Source organism: Clarias gariepinus, chromosome 1 (assembly GCF_024256425.1).
Source record: "Clarias gariepinus isolate MV-2021 ecotype Netherlands chromosome 1, CGAR_prim_01v2, whole genome shotgun sequence".
NCBI classification, from domain to species: Eukaryota; Metazoa; Chordata; class Actinopteri; order Siluriformes; family Clariidae; genus Clarias; species Clarias gariepinus.
This window is the reverse complement of record NC_071100.1, coordinates 21,366,727-21,393,708: the sequence shown is the minus strand read 5'-3', so window position 1 is coordinate 21,393,708 and position 26,982 is coordinate 21,366,727. Positions and strand designations below refer to the sequence as shown.

The window sequence follows — 26,982 nt, the reverse complement described above, 5'->3', positions numbered from 1 at the left end:
AGCATCAAACACTAGGACAGTCAGGCACAAAAACAGTTTTTTCCCCCAGGCAATCTACCACATGAACAGTTAGACATCATTCTGTCAATAAATATATGTGCAATATTGTGTACAGTACCACAGTGCAATGTACCGTATTATACCACAGATTTCAGATATTTATGTAACTTAGTTAAAAGTATCTCACACCCTACTCCATTTGATGTTAACTTTTTTTTTTTTGTGTCGTGCTGTTTTGTCTTGTCATTTGTTTTTTGTTTTGGAAGCTCTGTCACTAAAACAAATACCTTGTACGTGAAAGCGTACTTGCCAATAAAACTTTCTGATTCTGATTCTGATCACAACTCACTGTTCAGATTCTATGTATTGTGGATCTTTTTTTCCTGACCTTAAATAAACCTTGTTGTAAAAAAGGCTGGTTTGCTGGGCAAGTACTGACATCACGACTACTTTTATTACACGTACATTAGCTGTGTGATGATGGATGTGATACTGATTTATTCTAAATATATTTAAGGTTATACTTTGTAATTTATTATAGCATGTAACTCAAGGATAGAGCGCCTACTCGTGATGACCAGAATACTCTTTTTTTTTTTACCCACTCAAACATCCAGTTCTATTAAACCACCTGGTTATATATCAAACACACAGTTACAACAATTATAGGACACCACACTCATAGTTATTCATCTTATTCACATCTGTCTATCTATCTATCTATCTATCTATCTATCTATCTATCTATCTATCTATCTATCTATCTATCTATCTGTCTGTCTGTCTGTCTGTCTGTCTGTCTATCTTAGCACCCGCATATGATGGGGAAACATGATATCCTGAAATCCATGATATACTGTATAGATATCCATGATAAAACAGACATACATAATTGGCACAGCACTTATTATAATAGCATTTTTACATTAAATAATGTATCTGAATTAGTTCTTTTCCTTCAATTTCACAAAGTATGGAAACTAGAAGTTTGTTACAAATGTTAACTGGGTGAATTGATTTCCAGGAGTCTCTTGTTAAAAATACAGTGTTTTTTTTTTTTTAAAAAAAACATCATCTCACTGTATTACCTAAGCACACATGTCTCTGAGACAATTTCAGACATCCATGATACTTCCACAGCCAGTAGGAAGAGGGAAACGGATTTTCCTGATGATCAGGAAAATATGTTTTCCATACTTCAACTTAAAAGACTGTAAGGGACCACCACCAGAGGTCACTGTTTTTTAGTTGTAGTTTTTGTTGTCTGACTCAGTTTCCCAGAAGGCACCTCGGTCAGGTGATGAGAGTGCACACCTGAGCCGAGGTAGCCATTAATCAAACTATAAATAGCTGTTTAGTCTGGGAAACTGAGTCGAGCATTATTAGTTTAACTACTGTCATTTGTGTGGGCAGTTTGGTTTGGTTTGGTTTGGTTTGATTGCGTTTATATTTTTTATTTTGGTTGTGTTGACTTGGGTCTCAGTTTGGCAATGTTTTCTGTATATGTTCTGTGTCTGTGTTTGTGGAGCTGGTTCAGTCGTCTGATGTGTGTATGTAAGTATTGTGGTTCTTGTCCTCCTGTTTTCATGTGTGTTTAGCTAGAGCAGGTAAGTAGATAGGTGTGTGTTTGGCTAGGAGTGTGTTTAGCTAAAATCTATGTTGAACTAATAAAAATGCTAGCCATAGCTCCTTTGTGTTTCCTGCTTCCCGAGTGTCCTTTGAGTGTCCCCCGGGGCCTGGCCTGTGAGTGTCCCCCGGGGCCTGGCCTGTGAGTGTCCCCCGGGGCCTGGCCTGTGAGTGTCCCCCGGGGCCTGGCCTGTGAGTGTCCCCCGGGGCCTGGCCTGTGAGTGTCCCCCGGGGCCTGGCCTGTGAGTGTCCCCCGGGGCCTGGCCTGTGAGTGTCCCCCGGGGCCTGGCCTGTGAGTGTCCCCCGGGGCCTGGCCTGTGAGTGTCCCCCGGGGCCTGGCCTGTGAGTGTCCCCCGGGGCCTGGCCTGTGAGTGTCCCCCGGGGCCTGGCCTGTGAGTGTCCCCCGGGGCCTGGCCTGTGAGTGTCCCCCGGGGCCTGGCCTGTGAGTGTCCCCCGGGGCCTGGCCTGTGAGTGTCCCCCGGGGCCTGGCCTGTGAGTGTCCCCCGGGGCCTGGCCTGTGAGTGTCCCCCGGGGCCTGGCCTGTGAGTGTCCCCCGGGGCCTGGCCTGTGAGTGTCCCCCGGGGCCTGGCCTGTGAGTGTCCCCCGGGGCCTGGCCTGTGAGTGTCCCCCGGGGCCTGGCCTGTGAGTGTCCCCCGGGGCCTGGCCTGTGAGTGTCCCAATTCCCTAGTGTGTGTTAAACTATTAGGTAAGTGTAGCTTAGTGCATGTCGGGCTAAGGACATGCTTAGCTAGATGAATGTGTAGTTGACTGCCATGGTTAAGAGCACTTAACCATGTTTAGCTATTAGCCATGTCTAGCTGATTGCCATGTCTTTAGCCCTAGTCCCGTCTCTCTAGTGTCTCCCGTCTCTCTCTAGTGTATCCCCTCTTCCTGTTTCAGCTCCATGCATAGTTTGTGTGTCCTGTTACGTGTTTGTCATCCTTCTGCCTGTGTCTCGCCACAGGACGTGTGGTATTCGTCCTTTAGCCTGTGTCCTGCCAGAAAGCCTGTGTTAACCCAAAGTTAAGTATTGTTTGAGTTTGGTTGTTCCTTTGTTTTTGTGTCTTTATTTATACTTTTGTGTTTACCGTCATTAAAGACTCTTTTTGGTTACACAACCCCTCTGCCTCTATGCCTGCTCTCACTGCCCACGGCGATCAACACCTGCCATTACACCCCGTTCGTGACAAAGACAGTGTTTTTTAAAACATTCCGATCACTATTTTATCTTTGAAACTGACTCAGAGATATGTATGCCCATAGCAGACATCCCTAATACTTCCACAGCCAGTAGGGAGGGGGAAACAGATTTTTCTGATGCCCAGGAAAATAAGTTCCCCACACTGAATTTGAAAGATATATATAAATATTACACATACACTACAAAACTACAGTTTGGTGTCAATTGCAAATTTTTTTGTTTAGTTATTTTCTAAATTCTACAATACTGGGGATTTCAAAACTATACCCAATTAGACAGTTACTTTTAAATTAAATTTGAACAATCGGTCAGGTTAATGTCAAGCCCAGGGGTCCGTTCTTCGTACGTCGCTTGACACATCTAAGATGATATCATCGTGCTTATTACAATCTGGCTAAGTTGGTTCTTCGAGGACACCTGTTGATTAGTATAGCTGGATTAAGTTGTCTAGAATTATTGCGCGTCCGTGCGTTGGTTTAAAAGGCGATATGCATCGACAGTAGAAACACTGATCACAACCCCTTTATAATGGCAAAAGAGCAGCTCATTTTTTTTTTTTTTTTTTTTTGTAACATGTTATGCGCTGAAATGCCCCTGCCATGGATTGTCCCCCCTCCCCATAATTGCTATCAAATATTATATTAGAACATAAATTCATATGTTAATGGTTTACAAATTACATGAGACAAAATAAGCAACATGAAAATAAATGTTGTATTTAAAAAAAATAGAAATTTTTTTTTTTTCAAATACAAGGTGACACAAAAAAACAGGAATTTTTTACGATATTTTATAAAACATTTTTATGGCTAACGCATGCTGTTGCCCATTCCACTGATCCATGATTACTAAAATGGCGGAGTGTTTACTTGCTAAATGTCACTAACCCGCAGTGCTATCACCTGCTAATGGCTACCAATGCGCATTTAAAAAATTCCCGTTATTCTGTCACCTTGTACAACATTTATACTTTTATATTGTTAATTTTATAATCAAATTAGTTTCGTCCAATTTTTTATTATAAAAATATTTATTTTTATTTTATATTAATATTTATTTGCATATTCTTGTCAAACCCCTGAAAAATAAATGTTACAAAATAAACATTATACAAGAATTTGTATTAATGGTCTTGGTGGCTGTCACTTCACTAGGGTTTATTATAATAGTAATATATTTGATAATAAACCTATGAATTTATGTTCTAATATAATATTTGATAGCAATTATATGCAAGATACTTTTCTTTTCCCACGTGAGTCAGTCCACGTCAGTCGTGCTCTTTAACCAATCAGATGTGACCTCACCATTTCAACCAATCATAACCCGCCAGGAGCGCAGCCTAAATCCTGTTTACATCAAATAAACCTGCTTCCGAGCAGGTTTAAGCTTACGGATCTGTTGCTATGACAGCAAATGCGAGATGCGCATCGAAGAACGAAACAATCCAAGATCAGGACAAATCCATAACAATCAAATCCAGCTAACTGAGTTAGCGATGTACGAAGAACGGACGAAGCATGCAATATTTCATAAAGGGCAGAAAATGCAGTGAATAGTTTATGCATCACAAAAGCTTTAAGCTATAAATTTAGCATTCCATCAAATCCACACATCTCCAGAAAAATAAAAAGCCTACTAACAAGAATATTACACAGTGAGAGCCATTGAAAAATCTAAAATAAAATTAAAATACTATGGTCATTAGACAAACATAGTCATAAATATTACTATCAATACTTTATTACTCAATCATTCATCGTCTACACCGCTCTATCCTGTATTCAGGGTCGCGGGGGGCCTGGAGCCTATCCCAGGAGACTTAGGGCACGATGCGGGGTACAACCTGGACAGGGTGCCAATGTACCGCAGGGCACACACCAATGTGGACACACGCCAATTAGCCTAATCTGCAGGATTTTTAGACTGTGGGACTAAACCCACCAAGCACGTGGAGAACATGCAAACGTAGTGAACCTGGCCAGGAATTGAATTCCAGACCCTGGAGGTGTAACCACTGCAGGAACTTTAATTTACTTTAATTTATGATATTTCAAACTTTGTTCTTATACTGTATCTATTCTTTATTATTATTATTATTATTATTATTTTTTTTTTTATTGTTGTTGTTGTTGTACTTGTTGCCTTAGAAGCTGCAGTTAAAGAAATGCAGACCATCACTGTGCTGCACCAGCCTCGCCACATTTCACAAGGGCTCACTCTGGCTAATAAAATTAATCAGCATAGTTGCACAGCCTTGTGGGTAAGGTGGGAAACCAAAGTGAAATTCACCAACATGTTAATAAAATAAAAAATTATTATTTTTTTTTTAATAAGCGTGAATGTCACTGAAGCCAAATGTTTATTATTAAGATTAATTCACAATATGCTATGATGTTTTTCTTTAAAAAATAATTCCAGAATTTTGAACTTCAGGCTAATGCAGAAAAATAAACTCCCTGAAAGACACTATCTTGTGTTTTAACATCCTTTTTTTTTCAAGGGGGGTTTAATCTTGCATTTAAGAAACAAGTTACACAGGTTCCACAAATGAAAGGACGGCAAACCGAAACCTGCAGACTTACAGACAAAGAAACTTAATTTTAGTGTTTTCTTTTTCAAAGAATCAAAACAAAATGAGTAAGTATTTATTTTAAAGAACTTACATGTTAAACTAGGCATTTAGTTAAATTCGTTGTTACATTGTAAAACAGCCTAAAGCAATAATGATGGACTGTTTTTTTCAGGTATGTTTTTGTGTGTGACTCTCCTGATTCTCTACAGTGCTATGGAATCCAAATCAGGTATTAAAACACTTACCGTTTATGTGTGTGTGTGTGTGTGTGTGTGTGTGTGTGTGTGTGTATTCTATTTTTACTAAATTTTTTTTTTATTCAAAATCCAGACTTGCTTTTCAGCATGATTTGTTTTTTAGTTCTGTAAGTTAAGCTGATAAGATCTGCTGTCTGCTGTTTGTGTAAGATGTAATGTGTGACTCCCTGAAACATAACCCTGGTGTTTGGCTCAACAACCATGTACTGTAACATGTTGCTATAAGATCAGCAGATGATGTGAAATCTTTGGCAAACATATTTAGATTTATATAGTTCAAATGTAACAAATATTTTTCCCTAGTCAATGCAATTATATTTCAATTATTTTAATTCAATATACCTAGATATATGTAATTTAGTTTACTTTGTATATATAATATGCACAGACCTCTGACCTTCTGATCAGCAGAGCCTTAACCGTCGGAGCTACCACTGCCCTCCAGGGTTTCTAAAGAACTGTTTTGCATAATACTATATATAGTTCTGTGCAAAAGTACTCTGACTTAAGTCACCCCTCATTTCTTCACAGTATTTTGCTTCTAAAGAGACGTTCTTGTTTTAAGTGTAGTCTTGAGGAATAGTTTTCCAGGCTTCCAGAAGGACACTTTTGCCTCTCATTTTGGGCAAGCTTTTGTCCCCCTTTTTCAGTTCAGTCCCTGTACCTGACCAGTTTCATAAAAATGATTAGTATACTGGTGATGCTGAATACTGAGTGGTTGGAACAGACAAGAGGAGAAATGAGATTGCTTCTGATGTTGTTACATAAACAGCCAATTTACTAAATCTTGTATCTTTATATACTTTAACACCTGTCTCAGTAAAACAATTGTTCATATTTCTTTAACTTAATCTACCGCATTAAATTTTATTTAACCACTTATGAAGAAGTGAGGGTGGCTCAAGTCGTTTACACAGTACTATGTATAGCCTGGTGGGCAGGGTCAAGTCTTCATGTTACTGATGATAAAGTCGGTGGTTCAAGGCTCAACAAGCTGCCACTGTGGACCTTTAAGCAAAGATAAAAAATATCTGAATGGTGGTAACATTTATGCAATCAGTTTTCTCTTTCTATGTTACATTTTTAACAGTGTGGTTGCCAGTCTAATTCAAATACTGTATGAAGAATTAATGATAGTAAATATATTTGGTTATGTATTTGTTGTCCCAATCCTAAAACGTCTTTACTGTTTAAACTTTAAAAAGTGCAAACAGTTCATCATTTGTTCAAAACATGAGTTTTTTTATGTTAATTTATAGTTCCAAAATCCAAATCACAGAATGTGATGATTTTGGCGTAACCATAAAAAAAAATCTCTTTTAAAAGTAAAAAGAAAAAACATGCTATTCCCTTTAATAGCTATTCAGTTTCCAACACTAACTGACAGAAGTGAAAGTCCAAGTGGGAACTGATAAAACAAATTATATTATATTTTGGTAATCATATCAAATGGAACAATGTTTATTACAGAAATAAATATATACACACACCTAATGCAACATTATGCAGTTGCTTCAGCAGGACAAGTACTTTTACATTTATACTTTAAGCATTTTATAAGGCGTTGGTGGCTCAGTGGTAGGTGTTTCTCCTGCCATGCGGAAGGCCCGGGTTCGGTTCCCAGCCACTGGATGCAGTGCCGGTCCCAAGCCCGGATAAAAATGGGAGGGTTGTGTCAGAAAAGGGCATCAAGCGTAAAAACTTTCCCAAGTTGTAGTGCGAACTGGATATTCCGCTGTGGCGACCCATTGCCGGGAGCAGCTGAAAGAACAACAGCAACTTTAAGCATTTTATAAGCAAGTACTTTCTTACTTTTAACTCTGTATAAAGTCAATTGGGTACTTACATTTTAATTTACTCAGTAAATTATCTGAGTAATTATCTGCCTGCCTGCAGTCCAGATATTTCATCTATAGAGAACATTTGGCACATCATTAAATGAAAAATATGTCAAAAATGTCCATGAACTCCTCTTTAGCAATATATCAGGCAAGAATAAGACCAAATTCCAACACCAAAACTTGCCTTTGTCCCAACATTTTTGAGGCCTGTAGCAGGCATTAAATTTGAAATGAGCTCATTTTGTGTTAAATGTCTTAGCTTAAACATTTGTTTAAAACATTGGCCTTATTTACAATCTTGGCTCATGTGGTTTGAAAGTCTTTTAGTTTTCATTTTATTCAAATTTTAAAAACATCCCAACTTTTCTGGGGTTCAAGTTTTTATATATGGGTAGTTGCCATGATGACTCATTGAATTAGCCTGTGGGATCTTCTGTGGGAAGGTTTCTTCTTTTATTTCTTCTTCTCAAATGCTTTTCCAGGGAGTATAGACATATACTAAAAAATACAAAAATGTCAGAAAATGGATCCTGATACAGGATGCAGTTGCAGTAAAATCTTTACTGAGTGTGTTAAAATTCATTGAATCCAAAACACAGTTCATACATAGAATACATAACAATATATGTATTGGAACAACAGCTTGATTATGTCAGTACATGAGGCTAAACATTTAGGCCTTGTTCACACGGGCGTTAAAATCGAGCGTTTTTTTTGCGTTTGTAGCGTCCGGTAATCGCGGATCAAGCGGCGAGTGTTTTCTACACATATGAGTCAATGGGAGTGTTCACACGGGCTTTGATGACGTGCGTTTGTCCGGCTGCGTGCTTATACGGCATTAAAAAAACGTTACATGCAGCTTTTTCTTGGCGTTCAAATCCCAACGAACACAAGAAAACCGCTTCTAGTTCGTTTTCTGCGCGTTCATTTTACGCTTCGGAGGACCGGATATATCCCATGATCCCACATGCTATACATAGGGAAATGCGGAAAAGGGCAAAATAAAAAAAATTCATTGTTGAAAAACTTACGCGGAAATTTTTATTTCTTCATAAACCACAAAAAAAAACTTCCTTTAATCCGACGTTGTGCAGTCAGAGTGTGAACCCGGTAGCGGCGGGCTTTCATATCCAGTTTCCGACACACTGCCCCCACAGGTTAACACACAAACTACAATTTGGGCTGCAGGCTGACGTTAGACAGAGACAAACGAACGCCGGTGTAGAAGTCAATCAAGCGTCACTACAAAATGCAACATAAACGTCTAGGACGTTCAGAGCGCGTTCGTTTATCCAAAAACTTAACGCCCGTGTGAACAAGGCCTTACAGTACTTTCCAAATTCTGCACTTTCTAAAGAGGGTTTAATTAGACAAGAGTTGATTAGGAGCAGGTGCCAGAAATGTGAGTTGCCCTATCTTTCTCAAATAGGAAATGCAACATCGACAAAATTAATATTTGCCCTTAGCTACAGTAAATGTCATTATTTTTATGTACATTTATGATTGCTTTATATTTGAAAGCAGATTCATTTTTTTATTTTATTAACAGGCCCAATTACCCTCTCATTGCCACAGACAGAGAAAACAGCCAAACTAGTTCCACTGGAATAAATTGGAGCAAAATTATGAGAAGTCAAAATTATAATCTATAATTGTTAATTTCCATGTTTAAGAGTTTTTAATTATGCATTTACCCACAGTATTTTTTGTTTTATTTTGGTACATCTTTACATTAAATAAAAATACCTTCTTTAGTTGGTGGTTACTTTGTGTGTTTATGGAGCAATGTTGTCGACACTGTATTTATTGTATTGTGTATCCAACTGAACATCATTGGGGATTCAGCCGACTCCTATAGGAAGCTAATGGAAACAATACCTCATGGCCAAAAGTTTGTCGACATATTGACACCATTGTAGCTATCATTAGAAAAAGAAGCAAACAAATGAAAGGGATCTCAGGACCGTATGTTCACATTCTGGATTCATAGGTTAAAGTGCAAAGAAATAAAAAGTGTCTTTTTACAAATTGAGAATGTATAGTGACACAGAATTTGTGTTTTTTTTCCACAATACAGAGAGTTTGAAGGTGTTTGGTCCAACAGCTCCTGTTCTTGCTACAGCTGGTAAAGATCTGGTTCTGCCCTGTTTTATCAAACCCAGTACCAGTGCTGTTGACATGACAGTGCAGTGGCTCAGACTGGATGAAGAAGAGTCATTAGTACATCTCTATGAGGATCATGAAGACAGAAATGAAGATCAGGTTCAGCAGTACAGAGGACGGACATCACTGTTTAAAAATGAGCTACAGAAAGGCAACACATCACTCAAACTCTCAGCTCTCCGAGTCTCTGATGGAGGAGAATATAGGTGTCTTGTTCAGGACAAATCCTGGTCTGATGGCATCAGTGTTTATATTGATGTTGAGGGTAAGCCTGTTTTTTTTTTTTTTTTTTTTTTTTTGCACTGAAGGGTAAAACAGTGATCGTTATGCTATTTAAATGGTATTTTTTGTCATTGAATAATGGTTTGTGCATACATTTTCAATTTGGTTCTATTTTATTTTTATAGTGCTTTTAACAATGTCAGAAAACAACTTTACAAATACAAAGTTGCTGTAGGGAGCAGTGAGTGTAAGTTTATGCTCTGAGAAGGCATGCTTGAAGTGAGCCTGATCTAGGCGAGGGTGTTGGTGGACAGTACAGATCTAGTGCTGAAAACAATGAGACCAGTATGGAGTGACAAAAAGGTTTCCAAGAAAAGATAAATGGCACAGACAATCAGACAAAAAATGAACATACTGCAGAAACATTTAAGGACAGTGAAATGTCTAATATGCTTGAAAACATTTGTTAAATCAACCAATCCAGCGATACTGCAGATAGCAATGGACAGATACTATTGCGACCATTTGAATTAACTAGCTCTACAGATCCTACACTGCTCAAGACAGAGAGCAGTGCAGTGTTAATGAGGCAAACACAGGAGGTAAACATACAAGAGAATATAAATTGTGAAGAGGAAGGTTTCAGTTACTCTTTACTCAAAAGAAAAATAGAAAACATTAATACAGTGGTACCTCTACCTCCGAATTTAATGCATTCCGGAGGTGAGTAGAAATTTCGTACTGTGAATAGCATTTTCCCATAGGAAATAATGTAAATGCACCTAATCCGTTCCAGCCCCCACAAAAATATTACCAATATTATAAATTTCCAACACTATAATTGTATATTTGCATATAAAAACAATCTAAACATTCAGAAAGGACATGAAAATAAAGAAAAATATTAAATAAATAGACATTAAATCTCGCTTAACCTTAATTTCTGATTCCTCTTGGCACTCTTGAGGTGTTTTGAGGTGTAGAGGTGATCTCAATCATTTAAATGTTGTTGTTGGTCTTTCAGCTGCTCCCGACAAGGGGTCGCCACAGAGGAATACCCAGTCCGCACAATAACTTGGCACAGGTTTTACGCCGGATGCCCTTCCTCACGCAACCCTCCCATTTTATCCGGGCTTGGGATATCCATCCAGTGGCTGGGGTTTAGGCACTGGCTGGGAATCGAACCCGGGCCTTCCACATGACAGGCGAAAAATCCCTGCAATTTACATGGCTCAGTGCTTGGCCCTCTATTCTTTGCTGCTTTTTTGTCAGTCCTTTGCCTTTGCTTTTTTTTACCTTGTTTTGTTTTTATACTATCACACTTAATTGTAATTTTTTGCCAGATAAAGCCAGAAAACTTTAAAGATAAAAGCCAGATAAAGCCAGCCTTCAAACTGAAAGGCAGGACAAGGAAATAATAACATATGATGGAAAGGTTATATTACCTTTGTTTGTTTACTTGTGGTCAAATGCTTAATTTTATTTAAATATATTTTTTAAACAATATTTTGTTTCTTTATTAATTCTAGCTTTGGGAAGCCACCCAGTGATCATGATGGAGAGTTATGGTAACTCAGGAGGGATTAATCTAGTGTGTGAGTCCAGAGGCTGGAAACCTGTACCTGAGGTTTTCTGGCTGAATAGAGAAGGAGACCCTCTGCCTGCTGAAGAGACTCAAATACACAGAGAGACTGAGGGCTTCAGTGTGAAACGCTGCATCATTGTTTATGATTATAGCGACTCCAACAGATTTTACTGCAGACTACAACAAACTCAACTGCATGAAGAACACATGAAGGAAGCAGAGGTTATCATTAGTCGTAAGTGTTAATGATAACAAAACTCAGATTTACATAATAACATTTTAAAGTGATCATTGTAGATAAAGTAACTTAATGAAACCATAATTGTCATTAATGTGATAAATTTATTTTAATTTTAGGTAAAATCTTTCATGCTTGGAAGTGGGTTGTCGGCATTTCAGTTTCAGCATGTCTTACTGCTGTCGGATGGATAGTAACTGGAGTTATTTTACACAAGAAAGGTAAAATTTACAAAGTTTAAGTTAACTACATAACTAAATTAACTTAAAGCTAAATTAAAATGCAGTTCATACCATTGATTTAATCCACAGTTTAGCTAAGTAACTGGATCAGGTGTGTTATAAGCATGATGAAATATATATACAGTATATTGTATATAACTGCCACTGCCTGATCCAGCCTTTAATATTCACACCATTTCTGGGAGCTACGTGAAGGTACGGGCTTGTCGCACGGTCTGAGTAAAAATAGGTGAGCGGACCCATGCACATGAATTCTTTGTGGGGAATATCGAGGAGGATTGCATTTTGGGGTTGGACATTTTAGAGAGATGGGGTGCGGGGCTAGACTTAAATGACAGAACTCTGCGTGGTAACTTCGAGTTAGCCAGGTTGCTAAAACCGAAACCACAGCCGGACATGTTAGTAGCATACACCAAGGGGGGCCGAGCTTCCGGTAGTCGCGCCATGTAAACATCCGGTAGCAGGCCGAGTGAAACTACATGCTAACGCCGGCGCTTTATCCCGACGGCCGGGCAGCAAGCACGTGGTCGGTACTGCGAGCGAATTGAAAAGTGCGGTTGCGTGTGCGGTTGCGACGTAGAACCCTCAACTCAGAACATTGCAGTCCATCCGAGCCGGCGTGCAGCCGAGTTACGGCGTCGCCTAGAGCACCAACCGTAGTCATTTCGCCTGTGCCACAGACCATGAGCAACTCATTGCCGAGCAGGAGAAGGATCCGGCCCTGCATAAGGTACTAGGCTGGGTTAAAGCGGGCCTGAGACCAGATTACACCGCCGTCGCTCATCTAGGGCGAGAGGTAAAAGCTTTTCGCTTCCAGTTTACTCATCTAGCGTTGCACGAAGGGTTACTCTTCGGAGGCCGGACCGCCTCAGGACAATGTTTGCGCTCCTTCCTTCCCCGCAAAAGGACTCCGGCGTTCACCACGCCAGCGCCGACCGCGTTCACGCCTCAGAGACTGAGAGAGTCATGGTGACCGGAGATGGTCACAGCTCGAGTGGGGACAGTGTGGCGTGGGCGGGGCGGCGGCTGACGGACCATCATGCTTTGCGAAGGGTTGCTGTGTGTTCACCCTGTTGGGGAAGGGTGTTTGGGTTAGTGGCATCGGCCAAGTTTGGGTGTGTTAAGTGTGTGTGACCTGTTGAATGTGCTCCGGTTCATGCTAAGGCTGAATTGGGTCTGGTCCTCGAGTGAATTTGCATTGGGCAGCAATCAAGCTCACTTGTCCTTCAAGATCCTTCCCGGCGGTAAAACGCTACAATAGCCTATAGTTTAGTAGATAGTTGTTTGTAACACTCAGATGTTAAAAAAAGTTATAGTAGTAAATATATAGTTATATAGTAAATATAATAAATATAATTCTGGAATTAAATACATTTGAACCCCTTGACTGTATCTGCATGACTGCATGATATTATGCATTGGGATTGATATGCAGATTAGATTATGACATGAATGAGCAGGTGCATTTGACCCACCCAGATGTCCTCTACATTTGTATAATGGTACACAAAATGGTTTAATGAAATATTTTTTTGTATTTCTCATGTCAGTACTTAACTGCCACTCCAAAGCATTCAAATCGTATCTTAAGCAATTTTGGATCACTGCTGTGTCAGAACTCAGATCACAGAATAATTATTGCATTTTTTCTTTCAGGATTTTCTGAGAGTAAAGCATATTATTAGCAAGTAGAATTCCTGGTTTCATTAACCAAACAAATCATCAGGCCATGAGGCAGATGATGTTTGTCTGTATTTTTGTCACATGTTCAACCTATCAGAGCACAGGATATTATTGCAATAATCTTGATGGTCATCAACACTCCAACACCAACTCTTCAATTTTGTGGTCTTTTGGGGCTTTTTGGATAAGTTACTGATAAACCTCTGGGAAACGTTATCACTGTTACACATTTTTTCTATTTGAAAATAATGGCACTGTACAAAAAGAACACTGTACTAGGAGCCTTATACAGTATATGGCTTTGTGACCATTTCCAATCTAATTACAGTGGGGCAAAAAAGTATCTCCCACATAAAAAGATGAGAGAGGCCTGTAATTTTCATCATAGGTATACTGCATCTCAATATTGAGAGAGAAAATAAGAAAAAAAGTCCAGAAAATCACATTGCAGGATTTTTAAAGAATTTATTTGCAAATTATGGTGGAAAATAAGTATAAGACTTTCAACTCCCTCCAAAGTTTTTCTATGGGGTTGAGATCTGGAGACTGGCTTGGCCACCAGGACCTTGAAATGCTTCTTACGAAGCCACTCCTTCGTTGCCCACGCGGTGTGATGCCAGGTGGGATCATTGTCATGCTGAAAGACCCAGCCATCCTGATGGAAGCAGAAAGCCATCCTGATGGAAGCGGGTTTTCACTCAAAATCTCACGATACATGACCCCATTCATTATTTCCTTTAAACGGATCAGTCATCCTGGTCTCTTTGCAGAAAAACAGCCCCAAAGCATGATGTTTCCACCCCCATTCTTCACAGTATGTACAGTATGGTGTTCTTCAGATGCAACTCAGCAACAAGTGAGTTTTTGAATTTTTACCAAAAAGTTCTATTTTGGTTTCATCTGACCATATGACAGTCTCCCAATCCTCTTTCTGGATCATTCAAATGCTCTTTAGCAAACTTCAGATGGGCCTGGATATGTACTGGATAAGTAGGGGGACACGTCTGGCACTGCAGAATTTGAGTCCCTGGCGGGCGCAGTGTGTTACTGTGGTAGCCATTGTTACTTTGATCCAAGCTCTCTGCAGGTCATTCCCCCCGTGTGGTTCTGGGATTTTTGCTCACAGTTCTTGTGATCATTTTGACCCCATAGGGTGAGATCTTGTGTGGAGCCCCTCCCTCAGATCGTGGGAGATTATCAGTGGTCCTGTATCTCTTCCATTTTCTAATAATTGCTTCCACAGTTGATTTCTTCACACCAAGTTGCTTACCTATTGCAGATTCAGTCTTCCCAGCCTGGTACAGGTCTACAATTTTGTTTCTGGTGTCCTTTGACACCTCTTTGGTCTCGGCCATAGTGGAGTTTGGAGTGTGACTGTTTGAGGTTGTGGACAGGTGTCTTTTATGCTGATAACAGATGCCATTAATACAGCCAACAAGTGAAGGACAGATGAACCTCTGAAACCACAGCCGGACATGTTAGTACCATACACCAAGGGGGGCCGAGCTTCCGGTAGTCGCGCCATGTAAACATCCGGTAGCAGACCGAGTGAAACTACATGCTAACGCCGGCGCTTTATCCCGACGGCCGGGCAGCAAGCACGTGGTTACAGGGCTGTGAGAGCCAAAAATCTTGCTTGTTCGTAGGTGACCAAATACTTACCAAGAGGAATTTATCAATTAATTCATTAAAAATCCTACAATGTGATTTTCTGGATCACAATTGGTGGTTGACTAAATACTTTAAAATACTATACTAATAACCTACTGTACATCTATCTATCTATCTATCTATCTATCTATCTATCTATCTATCTATCTATCTATCTATCTATCTACTGTATTTCTACATTTATCCATAATTTTGTTTTGTTTGCATAGTAAATTGATCATCAAGACATTTTAGCCTACTTCATATTGCTGTTCCATGTAAGTAATGTTTTGATACAACAGGGCCAGGAGTGATCAGGCTTGGGTGTGTCCGATTGAAATAAACCCAACTATCAAGTAAAATTAAACTGAATCAAGTAAAAGTGGCTAATTGTTCAATTAAATACTTAGTCAAACAATCATTTTTTTCCTCCAGGGCCATAGGTGTTGGTTAACTGATCTCTTCAATAATTAAAATCTATTTAATTAGTGCTTGTTTCTGTTTAATTTGTCTTACAGTAAATGTTTATGTTCTAAATCAATATGCAAAATGTAAGAAATAGGGAATGTGCAAACACATTTCTAGGGCAGAGTAAATATGTATAAAAAATTTTCAGAAAAAAATATTTTAATCAATGTGCAGCTTGTATAACAGTATAGATTTACTGTCCTCTGAAAATAACTCAACATACAGCCATTATTGTCAAAGTAGCTGGCAACAAAAGTGAGTACACCCTAAATGATAACAGCTGTACATCATTTAACCATGCAAAGTCACATGTTCATGTGTTTGTCAGTGCCCAAGTATGTCTCTAGACCAAAACCCTATTGAGCACATGTGGGGCAACCTCAAGCGGAAGGTGGCGAAGCACCATGCTAACAACCTGCAGCTCTGTGATATCATTATGGAGGAGTGGAAGAGAATCCCAACAACAACATGTGCAGCTAGAGTGCCCAGTAGGATTAAGGCCATGCAAGATAACAACTAGATCACATGTTCACTTAGGGTGTACTCATTTCCGTTGGCAGTTATTTAGACAATATAGTCTGCATGTTGAGTTATTGTTAGAGGACAGTAAATCTGCTATACAAGGTGCACATTGACTACTCTAAAGTATATCCAATTTTAATTTCTAAAGTATTGTCCCTAGTGAACATATAAATGCATGGTTGATAAAATGTGAGGGGTGTACTCACTTTTGTGATATACAGTATATACTTTAGCATTTTTATTTTAACATACAGTATCACCTGCATGTAGTCATAATATAAATATATAATATAAGTATAGTATCATCTCTCTCTCGCTCTCTATAGGGTAGTGTATTAAACAGTGTATTTAAGTTTAGTGTCTAATTTTTTTTTCTCTCTTCTCAGAGGAGCAGAAACAGAAAGTGGAAAATGGTAATTATGCCCAAGTTCAGAACTGAGTATAGTCTAGAATGAGAAAAAAAAATTATAATATTTTTATTTCTCTAATTTTACTTACAATAATATTTCAACAACATAAAAGTCTAATTCAAGAGGACAGCTGACTGCTTATTTTTGTTTGCTTCCTTTTCTAATATAAAACTGCTCAAGAAAAAATATATAATTGCAGAACTATTATGTCTTCTTATATTATGTTTTCAAATTTCTACTGATCCCAATAAATATTTTTGTAGTTTACATTTAGATTTTTTTAATGTTTACTTTTGACTTAGGATTAGATATTAATAATATTATATTACTTTAAAACATTATAAAATATTGTAAAAAAGAAAATAATAGTAAATATGTCTACATTAATATTTGGCTGTATCTAATAAATATTGATTATGTTTTACAGTGTTAACAGAGAAGAAGTTGTTTGTTGGTAAGAATCATTTGTACTTTTTTGTTTTTATTACAGTTACATCAGGTGACTTTCACTTTGAAGACAAAAACAATACTAATTTTATTAGTCTTTATTTGTTATATTCTATGTTTATATTAACGGGGGGGGGGGGGGATTATATTATGATATAAATTATATAAGTGCAGATTTAATGCCCTATGAAAACACAAATAAATGCTGCATCACTGCTAAACTGAGCACAGGAACTATTTAAATCCACTTGAGAAAATGTCAAACTGCAAATTTACACAAATTAATGATAGTCATGTTACTTATGCAAGTTGGAAAGTTATATACTTATAGTCTATAATATTATTGCATACCTGCATACCTAATGCAGGTCATCTACTGTAACATCGCAGTTCCGCTGTCAATAAAATGTATATTTTACACATATTAAAGTACAGTCTCTAATAATGGTTTTCTCTTTTCAGAGCTACAGAGACAAAGTGTAGAAGATGGTAATTACACCTAAGTTTCTAAACCTTTGTCTTTTTTTCTTTGTAAAGAACTGTGGTGCAGTGGTAAAGTGCTCGCCCTATCATCCAGAAATCGGTAGTTTGATCCCCAGGTGATGCTGTAACCTCTCGCAGCCGGGGGCCTAAAGAGGGCTGATGTGGCTTAATTGCTCCCACATTAATTACATCTCTACATCTCTCTACATCTGTGAGCTCACACAATCAGAAAGAGCAGATAGTGCTGTCCTCTGAGTGTGTTACGCCACCCCAACAGTGCGTGAGCAAGCAGTTCGAAAAGATGGTTCAGAGGAAACACTTGATAGTCAAATTTAATTTCAGTTAGTTTTTTATTTGACCCAGAGTGTCAACCGGATGTATAAAAACACTGTACAATGTTAATTTGACCTAGAGTGTCAAATCAACATTGTACATTGTTTGTATACAGTACATCTGGTTGGACTCAAATTAACTCTATTGAACTATTAAATTAACTTTGGGGATTTACAATATCACTGCAAAAAGATGAGGTAGTTTAGAAAGCATTCTATTTCCTTTACTAGGTTTGTACATTTGGTCTATAGGTAAATATTAGTTAACTATTATCCTCATATTGTATTTCATTTGGATTGGATAAAGTATTATAAAATTTTATTTAATTCTGTATTTTGCAGAGTTAGCAGAGATGAAGAACTTTGCAGGTAAGAATGATTTAAATATTTTTTTATCAATGATAAATCAGTTAACATTCACCCTAAACAAAATATAAACAGCAACTGTAATTAACTACAGAATAGAGACTTTTCTGCATTCATATTCTTTGTTAGTTTATGACTGTAGCGTGTTAGTTTGTGATGGTGGTGTGTTAATGTGTTACTGTGGTGTGCTAATGTGGTGTTTGAATGTGTAACTGGTGTGATAATGATGTGCTCAAGTGTGATAGTGTTGTGTTTTTATGTGAAAGCGTTGTGTTGGTGTGTAGTGTAATAGTGGTGTCAGATGTGTGATGGTGTGTTAGAATGTGATATTCATGTGACAGTGTGTTGGTGTGTTAGTATGTGATAGTTGTGTTGTCAGGGGTTGCTTAGTGGTTAAGACATTGAACTGTTCATAGAAAGTCCCAGGTACAAACCCCAGCACTACTGGGCTGTCACTGTATTTATGTAATGTAAATAATGGTGATGCGATAGTCATGTTGATGAGAAGTTACTCAAGACCAGTTGGTTAAGGCCACTGGTGTCTTTGCTCTAATCTTCATACTGTAGAGCATGAGTGTTTGTGTGGGAGTATGTGTTGATAGTTGTTTCCAAAATTTACAGTGGGTATAGAAATGAATCACTCCCTTTAAAATAATCACATTGTATTGCTTTGCAGCCTGAAATAAAGACAGACACTATTTTTGTTTCATCTATACTCAGCAAAAAAAGAAACGTCTCTTTTTCAGGACTGTGTATTTCAACAATAATGTTATAAAAATCCAAATAACTTAACAGATCTTCATTGTAAAGGGTTTAAACAATGTTTTCCATGCATGTTCAATTAACCATAATCAATTAATTAACATGCACCTGTGGAATGGTCGTTAAGACCTTAACAGCTTATAGAAAGTAGAAATTTAAGATCACAGTTCTAAAAACGCAGGACACTAAAGAGACTTGTCTACCGACTGTGAAAAACAGCCAAAGAAAGATGCCCAGGGTCCCTGCTCATCTGCATGAACGTGCATTAGGCATGCTGCAGGGAGGCATGAGGACTGCTGATGTGGCTAGGGCAATAAATTGCCATGTCCGCACTGTGAGACGCCTAAGACGGCGCTACAGGGAGACAGGAAGGACAGCTGATCATCCTCGCAGTGGAAGACCACGTGTAACAACACCTGCACAGGATCGGTACATCCGAATATCACACCTGTGTGACAGGTACAGGATGGCCACAACAACTGCCCGAGTCACACCAGGAACACACAATCCCTCCATCAGTGCTCAGACTGTCCGCAATAGGCAGTCCATGAGGAGGAGATGCACTGCAGTACTTCAAGCAGCTGGTGGCCACACCAGATACTGACTGGTACTTTTGATTTTGAGCCTCCCTTTATTCAGGGACACATTGTGAAACATTTTTAGTTTATGTCTTATGGTGTTGACTCTTTTAGTATTTATACAGTACAAATATTTACACATTAAGTATACTGAAAGTAAAAACAGTTGAAAGTCAGAGGACGTTTCTTTTTTTGCTGAGTATAGCTGTATTCACTCAGTGCAACTTTTATCATCCAAGTAAAAGATATAACACTAACATGTCAAAAAAAAAAAAAAAATGAAAAAAAGTTAAATTAAAAAGAGAATCACTGATTTGGAAAGGATAATCCCTTCTAAAAATTGACTTGCAAACTCAATCAAGTGAATCAAATCAACCTTTCCAATGGTACAACAAAGCTTTGCTCATCTAGACTTTGCCATATTTGCCCTTTCTTCTTTTCCAGAAGTGCTCACATTAAGCACTGCAGTCTTTAAGTTCATAGATCACAGACACTAGGCCCTGCAAGGACATTTACCTTCAGAGGAGGGTAGTAACTAGTTAGATTTACTCCGTTACATTTACTTGAGTAACATTTTGCAAAAAAAAAAAAAAGACTTCTATGAGTAGTTTTACTGCACCATTCTTTTTACTTTTACTTGAGTAGATTTGTGAAGAAGAAGTGCTACTCTTACTTCGCTACATTTGAATACATGGCTGTGACTGAGAAATGCTGTCGGTGGATCTATAACATAACTGTGTTTATCAGACGTAGCAACAATAATCACATGACCACAGAGAAACTGGCTGCATAGCGATAAAAAAATCTCCAGTCGTGGTAGACAGCGAAGGAAACATTTTACGGTTAGTTTAGCTGTTTTATTTAATGTAGCAATGTTAACATATATAATTAGCAAATAAGCTAGAGGCCATACATATGTCAGGTATTTATTTTAAAAGCTTTATGTTGTGAAAAAAGTGAGATTAGGAAATTTGTGTTTCTTGTTCCACAATTTGCTATTTTGTAAGGAAATTTAGGTTAATTCATTTATTATATTTTATTTATTTCATTTATTTTTTTCTTTGGACATGTCAGAATTTGTACATTATTTTATCATTTTGTCTGGCTGCTAATATAACTTCAAAAAAAAAAAAAATCTTTTCACCAAATACTTTTTTACTCTTACTTGAGCAATATTTAGTATGACTCCTTTTTACTTCTACTTGAGTAACATTATTTTGAAGTACAGCTACTCTTACTTGACTCTTTTTTTGGCTACTCTACCCACCTCTGTCAACTTTTTCTTCTTCAATCACTGTGTGATCAGTTTTGCTGTGCGATACTGTATGGGTCATTGTCATGTTTGAAGGTAAACCTTCCTTTGACAACGTTCTGGCAACATCTGGCAACATCTATTCCTCAAGAATTTGACAGTATTTTGCCTAAACTATTTTTCTTCTTACTATCTCTCCGCCACTCCCTGCTGCAGAAAAATGGACCCATAACAGATATTATAATATAACAAATATATGTGCTTTACTGTAGGAATAGAGTTATTTGGATGGTGAGTTGTATTGGATTTCTGCCAGACATATTTTAGTCTCATCTGACCACCTGCATTTTTGAAAAGCTCAGCTGTGACTGCATGTGGCCTTTCTTGAGGAGTGGCATTTTCTTGAAACTCCTCCATAAAGGCCACATTCATGGAGAATTTGTGATAATGTTGTCACATGCACACAATGAAACCTTCTTTTATACATGTAGTTTCCTACAACTGCTTCAAAATTGCTGTAGGTTCCTCCTGGCTTTTTCACCCAGTCTGGAGTGATGTCTTGATCCAGGGAGGGTCTGTGTTGTACCAAATACCTTTTACTTCTTAGTAATAGACTTCACTGTGCTTTTAGGCAGTGATAAAGGTTTGGAACTTTTTTCTTTTAATGGTTGATTGTTTGCTTTAGTTGCACTGAAATGCTCCAGTTTTTCATGCTGAGCCAACCAAAATGACCACAGCTGATCACAGTTGAAAGTCAAATGCCATTGAGAAAGAGATTAACATCACCGGATTGAGTTCATTTATTTATTTTTTGTTTATTTTATTTATCCCTTTCCAAATCAGTGATTCTGTCCCCGTCCCTTCTTTCTTCTAACATGTTTGTGCTACATCTTTCACTTGGATGTTAAAAGTTTCACTGGGTAAAAAAAAGGAACACAAAGTAACAAAGTTTCACAAAGTAACAAAATGTAATTATTTTAAGGGGGTGATGTTCTATACTTACTGTAATTGCCTTTTTTGTATGTTTCTCAGTAACAGATCTCACCCTAATTTTGCAGGTTATGTGTTGTTTCTGTGCACCTTTAAAGTAATTTTAGAGAACTCTGCATGCAGAGTCTTGATTGGATGTTTGTCCCATTTGTCGAGTTGCTGGTGAGTAAGTGATCCCTACACTTCATTGCCATACAGGGCGAATGGGATCAGTCACTGACTCTGATGGTCATCTGCAGTGGGGTACCCCAAGGGTCTGTTCTTTGGACTTAATAATTTTTTACTTTACTTACTGCCATTGGGATCCATTATTAGGAAGTACAGAATATATTTTCATATTTTTTATATCATCCTTTAAAACAGATGGATACAAACAGTTTAACACTACTTTCGGAATGCCTGGAGGATGTCAAAGAGTGGATGGCTAAAAAGAGTCTTAATAAGATTAAAACTGAAGTGCTGATATTTGGACCCAGTGGAGCATGTGTTGACCATTTCACTGAGATGTACTCCCTTATCGTATGGAAAACCAACTGAAAGTTGGGTGTTTTATTGGACAGGGATTTTAAACCGGATAAGCAAATTAACTCTGTTGTTAAAGCTAACTTTAGGCAAGGCTCTTGTCCAAGGTCAAGCCATTTTTAACAAAAAAAGATCTTGCAAAGGTAATACGCAGTTTTTTTCTTTCAAGTCAGCTTGATTATTGTAATGCCCTCTGTGTTGGTGTTGCATGCTTGCAGTTGTTCCAAAATGCTGCTGTGCATTTAATGGGAATACGTAAATTCAATTCAATTTCATTTTATTTGTATAGCGCTTTTAGCAATTGTCATTGCAGCAAAGCAGCTTTACACAATCAAAATAATTATTTAAGTTTGTATGAAATGTGAATGTGTATAAATCAAAATGGTCAGTTTGTCCCTGGTGAGCAAGCCGAGGGCGACAGTGGCAAGGAAAAACTCCCTGAGATGGTAATAGGAAGAAACCTTGAGAGGAACCAGACTCAACAGGGAACCCATTCTCATTTGGGTGAAACAGAAAGCAGTAAATGATCTGCATTTATACAGTGTGTTAGGTGGCAGGCAGTTCAGCTATAATAGCTGATGTTACTTGATGTTATTATGGAGTCCAGGTAGTTATTGAAGACTCAGGTAGACTTGTAGGAAGTTCCAGTCCTGAAATATCGAACTGTCAAGTCCCCAGAGAAACAGTTGCCAACACCAGTCGAGGCCAGAACCATCTTCTAGGTAGAGAGAATCATCCCCAGACACCAGATGGATCCCAAAGAGACACACGGGGCATTCATGTGAGGAGATCTCCAACCAGAAGCGGGGCACCAGGATGGGTCAGACAGGTCCGGAGGGCAGAGGGAGTCTGGATCACTGGCAGCTCAGGAACGACATGTGTAGCTCGACAGAGAGAAAGAAAGAGTGAAAAGGGGAGACAGGGGGAGAGAGGATTGAGAAAGAGGGGGAGAGAGAAAAGAAGAGGAGAGATGGCAGTTAGGTATGGTCACACAATGTACACAATTTATAATGTGAATGGAAGACTATTCCATAATTTTGGCTCTTTGTAAGAAAAAGCTCTGCCCCCAGCATAATACGCGGTACAGACAAGCAGCCTGCATCCTTTGATCGAAGTAGGCGTGACGGTTCATAAGACACTAGCAGTTCGCTCAGGTACTGCGGCGCAAGACCATTTAATGCTTTATATGTCAAGAGTAGTATTTTAAAATCAATGCGAAATTTCACAGGGAGCCAATGCAGTGAAGATAAAATAGGGGTGATGTGCTCATATCTTCTGGTTCTAGTCAGGACTCTCGCTGCTGCATTCTGGACTAGCTGAAGTTTATTTATGCAACTAGCTGAACAACCAGACAGTAAGGCATTACAATAGTCCAACCTAGAGGTGATAAAAGCATGAACTAGTTTTTCTGCATCATTTAGCGACAATATGAAAAGTGAAAGTATGCTTCTCTGGTAATATTATCTACATGAGCTTCAAATGATAGGCTGGAATCCATAATCACACCAAGGTTTTTTACTGTTGCACTTGATGGAACAGAAAGGCCATCTAAAGTTACGGTGTAATCTAAAATTTTACTCCTGGCTGTATGCAGTCCTATGACTAGAACTTCTGTCTTATCCGGATTAAGCAGAAGGAAGTTAATTAGCATCCAATTTCTTATGTCCTGCACACATTGCTCAACTTTAGTAAGCTGTTTTTTCCTCATCAGGTTTTGCTGAGACATATAACTGTGTGTCGTCAGCATAACAATGAAATCTAATACCATGCTTACGGATTATGTTGCCCAGAGGAAGCATGTAACGGGAAAAAAGGAGTGGACCTAAAACTGAACCCTGCGGAATGCCAAACTCCACTAGAGAACATGCAGAATAATCACCATTAAAGTCTACATACTGATAATGATCGGTCAAATAGGATCTGAACCAGGAGAGGGCTGTACCTTTAATTCCTACTACATTTTCTAATCTGTGAATCAAATTTAAATTCAAATTTTATTTGTCACATACACAGTCATACACAGTACGATATGCAGTGAAATGCTTATACGACTGCCAGTGTCCTTAAAAAAAAAAAAGTAAATGCTTATACATAAAAAATAAAAGGAATGAAAGAAATACTTTAAAAAATAAAATTAACAAGTAAAATATGCTGTACAAAGTAAAATATACTGTAATAAAAGAAATACGTTAGAAAAATAAGATTAACTAGTGCAAATGTACTGTACAAAGTAAAAGTAAAATAAACTTTACAAATTAGAACAAGATATCTATAAAAAAGCAAAATATCAATATATCAAATATAAAAATATATATTTGGACGGTAAGCGGTTTGGACGGTAAGCGAACTGTAGTGGGTCCAGTGTGTCTGGTAGTGAAGAAATGATGAAGTCTCTGACCAGGCGTTCAAAGCACTTCATCACTACTGAGGTGAGGGCTACAGGGCGATAATCGTTGAGGGAAGCAGGATGAGGTTTCTTCGGAAGAATAGCGTGATCAATGGTGTCAAAAGCTGCACTGAGGTCGAGTAATACAAGCATAGTTACACAACCCTGATCAGAGGCCAATAGGACGTCATTTAGTACTTTAACGAGTGCTGTCTCTGTGCTGTGATGAGGCCTAAATCCTGACTGATACAGTTCATGTACTGTATGCCATTTCTATGTACAGTAGATATGGGCATAGCTGCTCCGCTACTATCTTTTCCAGAATCTTAGGGATAAAGGGGAGGTTTGATATTGGCCTGTAATTGGACAGCCGACAGGGGTCGAGGTCAGGCTTCTTAATTATTGGTTTGATAACTGCTAATTTAAAAGATTTTGGAACATAACCGATGCTGAGCGAAGAATTAATTATTCTCAACAGGGGTTCTGTTATTGCTGGTACTATCTGTTTAAGAAAATGTGTCGGTACAGGATCTAATATGGGTCTAGAGGAGGACCAAAGAGGAGATTTGTGGATGCAGTGAGAGAGGACATAAAGTTAGTTGCTGGGAGAGAAGAAGATGCAGAAGATTCGGTTAGGTGAAGGCTGATGATTCGCTCTGGCGACTTCTGAAAGGGAACAGCTGAAAGACGAAGAAGAAGAAGAGACAAAGATTATCGAGCCTCGAGCGCGTTGTACCATTTTATGTCTCCTGTTATTATATGCACCCCTTTTCTCTTGCTATTGCACTCACACACACACACACACACACAGTTGCGGAAGTTAAGCGTAATATTTCTCGTCTTTGACAGAGTCGTACAGGCTTTTCTACAAATCCTTTTATAAATACTAATGAATCCGATCCGCTGAACATGATTTAATGTATTTTTTTTAATCTGAAACTCACGTCTCACTTTGTGTGTCTCTCAGTTGACGTGACTCTGGATCTTGATACAGCAAATCCACATCTCATCCTGTCTGCTGATGGAAAAGAAGTGAGACTCGGAGACAAGAGACAGGATCTCCCTGATACACCACAGAGGTTTGATTGGTCTGTTAATGTTTTGGGAGAGCAGAATTTCTCCACAGGGAGATTTTATTATGAGGTTCAGGTCAGTGGGAAAACTGAGTGGGATTTAGGAGTCGTGAGAGAGAACATTAACAGGAAGGGGGAGATTACACTGAGTCCTCAGTATGGAGTCTGGACTGTGGCACTGAGGAACGAAAATGAATACTGGGCTCCTGCTGGTCCTCGTGTCCGCCTCACACTGAGAGAGAGGGTGGAGAAGGTGGGGGTGTTTGTGGATTATGAGGAGGGTCTGGTCTCCTTTTATGATGTAAACTCCAGATCTCATATCTACTCTTTCACTGGTCAGACATTCACTGAGAAACTCTATCCACTCTTTAATCCTTGTGATAATGATGGAGGTAAAAATGCAGCTCCACTGATCATCTCTCCTGTATGTAACGCTGAGTGAATTTTCACCTCACAGATTTAATCATCTGTTAAATGTCAGAATAAACAAGAACTTTTTCTGTTTAATTTTAGAAAATACATGTTTACTTTTTTACAGTTTTTATATTATTTGTTTGTTTTGCCTGAATTAATAACTTTAATAGATTTTTTTAAATTAAAAAAATCGATTAAAGGGGGGTTGGGATTTAATAACACGAGAAAAGACATACAGTAAAGCGGTACAACACGCTCCAGACTCGAAATGCCTTATCTAGGGAGTAATGCTAGACAACTAGCATTGTGTGTGTGTGTGTGTGTGTGTGTGTGTGTGTGTGTGTGTGTGTGTGTAAAAAAGAGAGAGAGATAGAGAGGGGCGGGGGAGTTGTAATGTGTGTGTCTGTGTGAGAGGGGCGGGGGAGTTGTAATGTGTGTGTCTGTGCGAGAGGGTTGGCCTTTAGTAACAGGAGACATAAAACGCTACAACATGCTCCAGGCTCGATGAGCTTTGTCTAGTAGTAAATAACCCGGATGTTACACTTAAACATTTTGCTTGTTAAATTTTCAGCTGAAATAAATTTCTGGCAGAAAAAAAACCTGAGTGTGTGTTTGTGTATTTCATGAGTAATGCAGGTGTAGAGCTGTTAATGAGGTGAGACTGCAGTTTAATTCTGTTTACAGTGAAACCTCG

At 38.5% G+C, this 26,982-nt stretch overlaps 1 protein-coding gene across 1 annotated transcript; it reads left to right on the top strand.

Annotated features, from left to right (window-relative positions):
* Positions 1-5,392: 5,392 nt before the first annotated feature.
* On the top strand, positions 5,393-26,610 carry LOC128526236 (butyrophilin subfamily 1 member A1-like). The gene is made up of 10 exons (XM_053497869.1): positions 5,393-5,467; positions 5,575-5,631; positions 9,578-9,928; positions 11,415-11,705; positions 11,828-11,929; positions 16,660-16,686; positions 17,111-17,137; positions 17,593-17,619; positions 18,288-18,314; positions 25,769-26,610. The coding sequence occupies exons 1-10, from the start codon at positions 5,464-5,466 to the stop codon at positions 26,314-26,316; spliced, it is 1,461 nt and encodes a 486-aa protein (XP_053353844.1). The 5' UTR covers positions 5,393-5,463; the 3' UTR covers positions 26,317-26,610.
* Positions 26,611-26,982: the final 372 nt, after the last annotated feature.

Excerpts from the sequence above, each read along its gene's own strand:
- LOC128526236 (XM_053497869.1), top strand. Across the intron at positions 11,706-11,827 it reads AGCAGAGGTTATCATTAGTC|GTAAAATCTTTCATGCTTGG; the intron begins GTAAGTGTTAAT and ends TTTTAATTTTAG. Across the intron at positions 17,620-18,287 it reads GAGACAAAGTGTAGAAGATG|AGTTAGCAGAGATGAAGAAC; the intron begins GTAATTACACCT and ends TGTATTTTGCAG.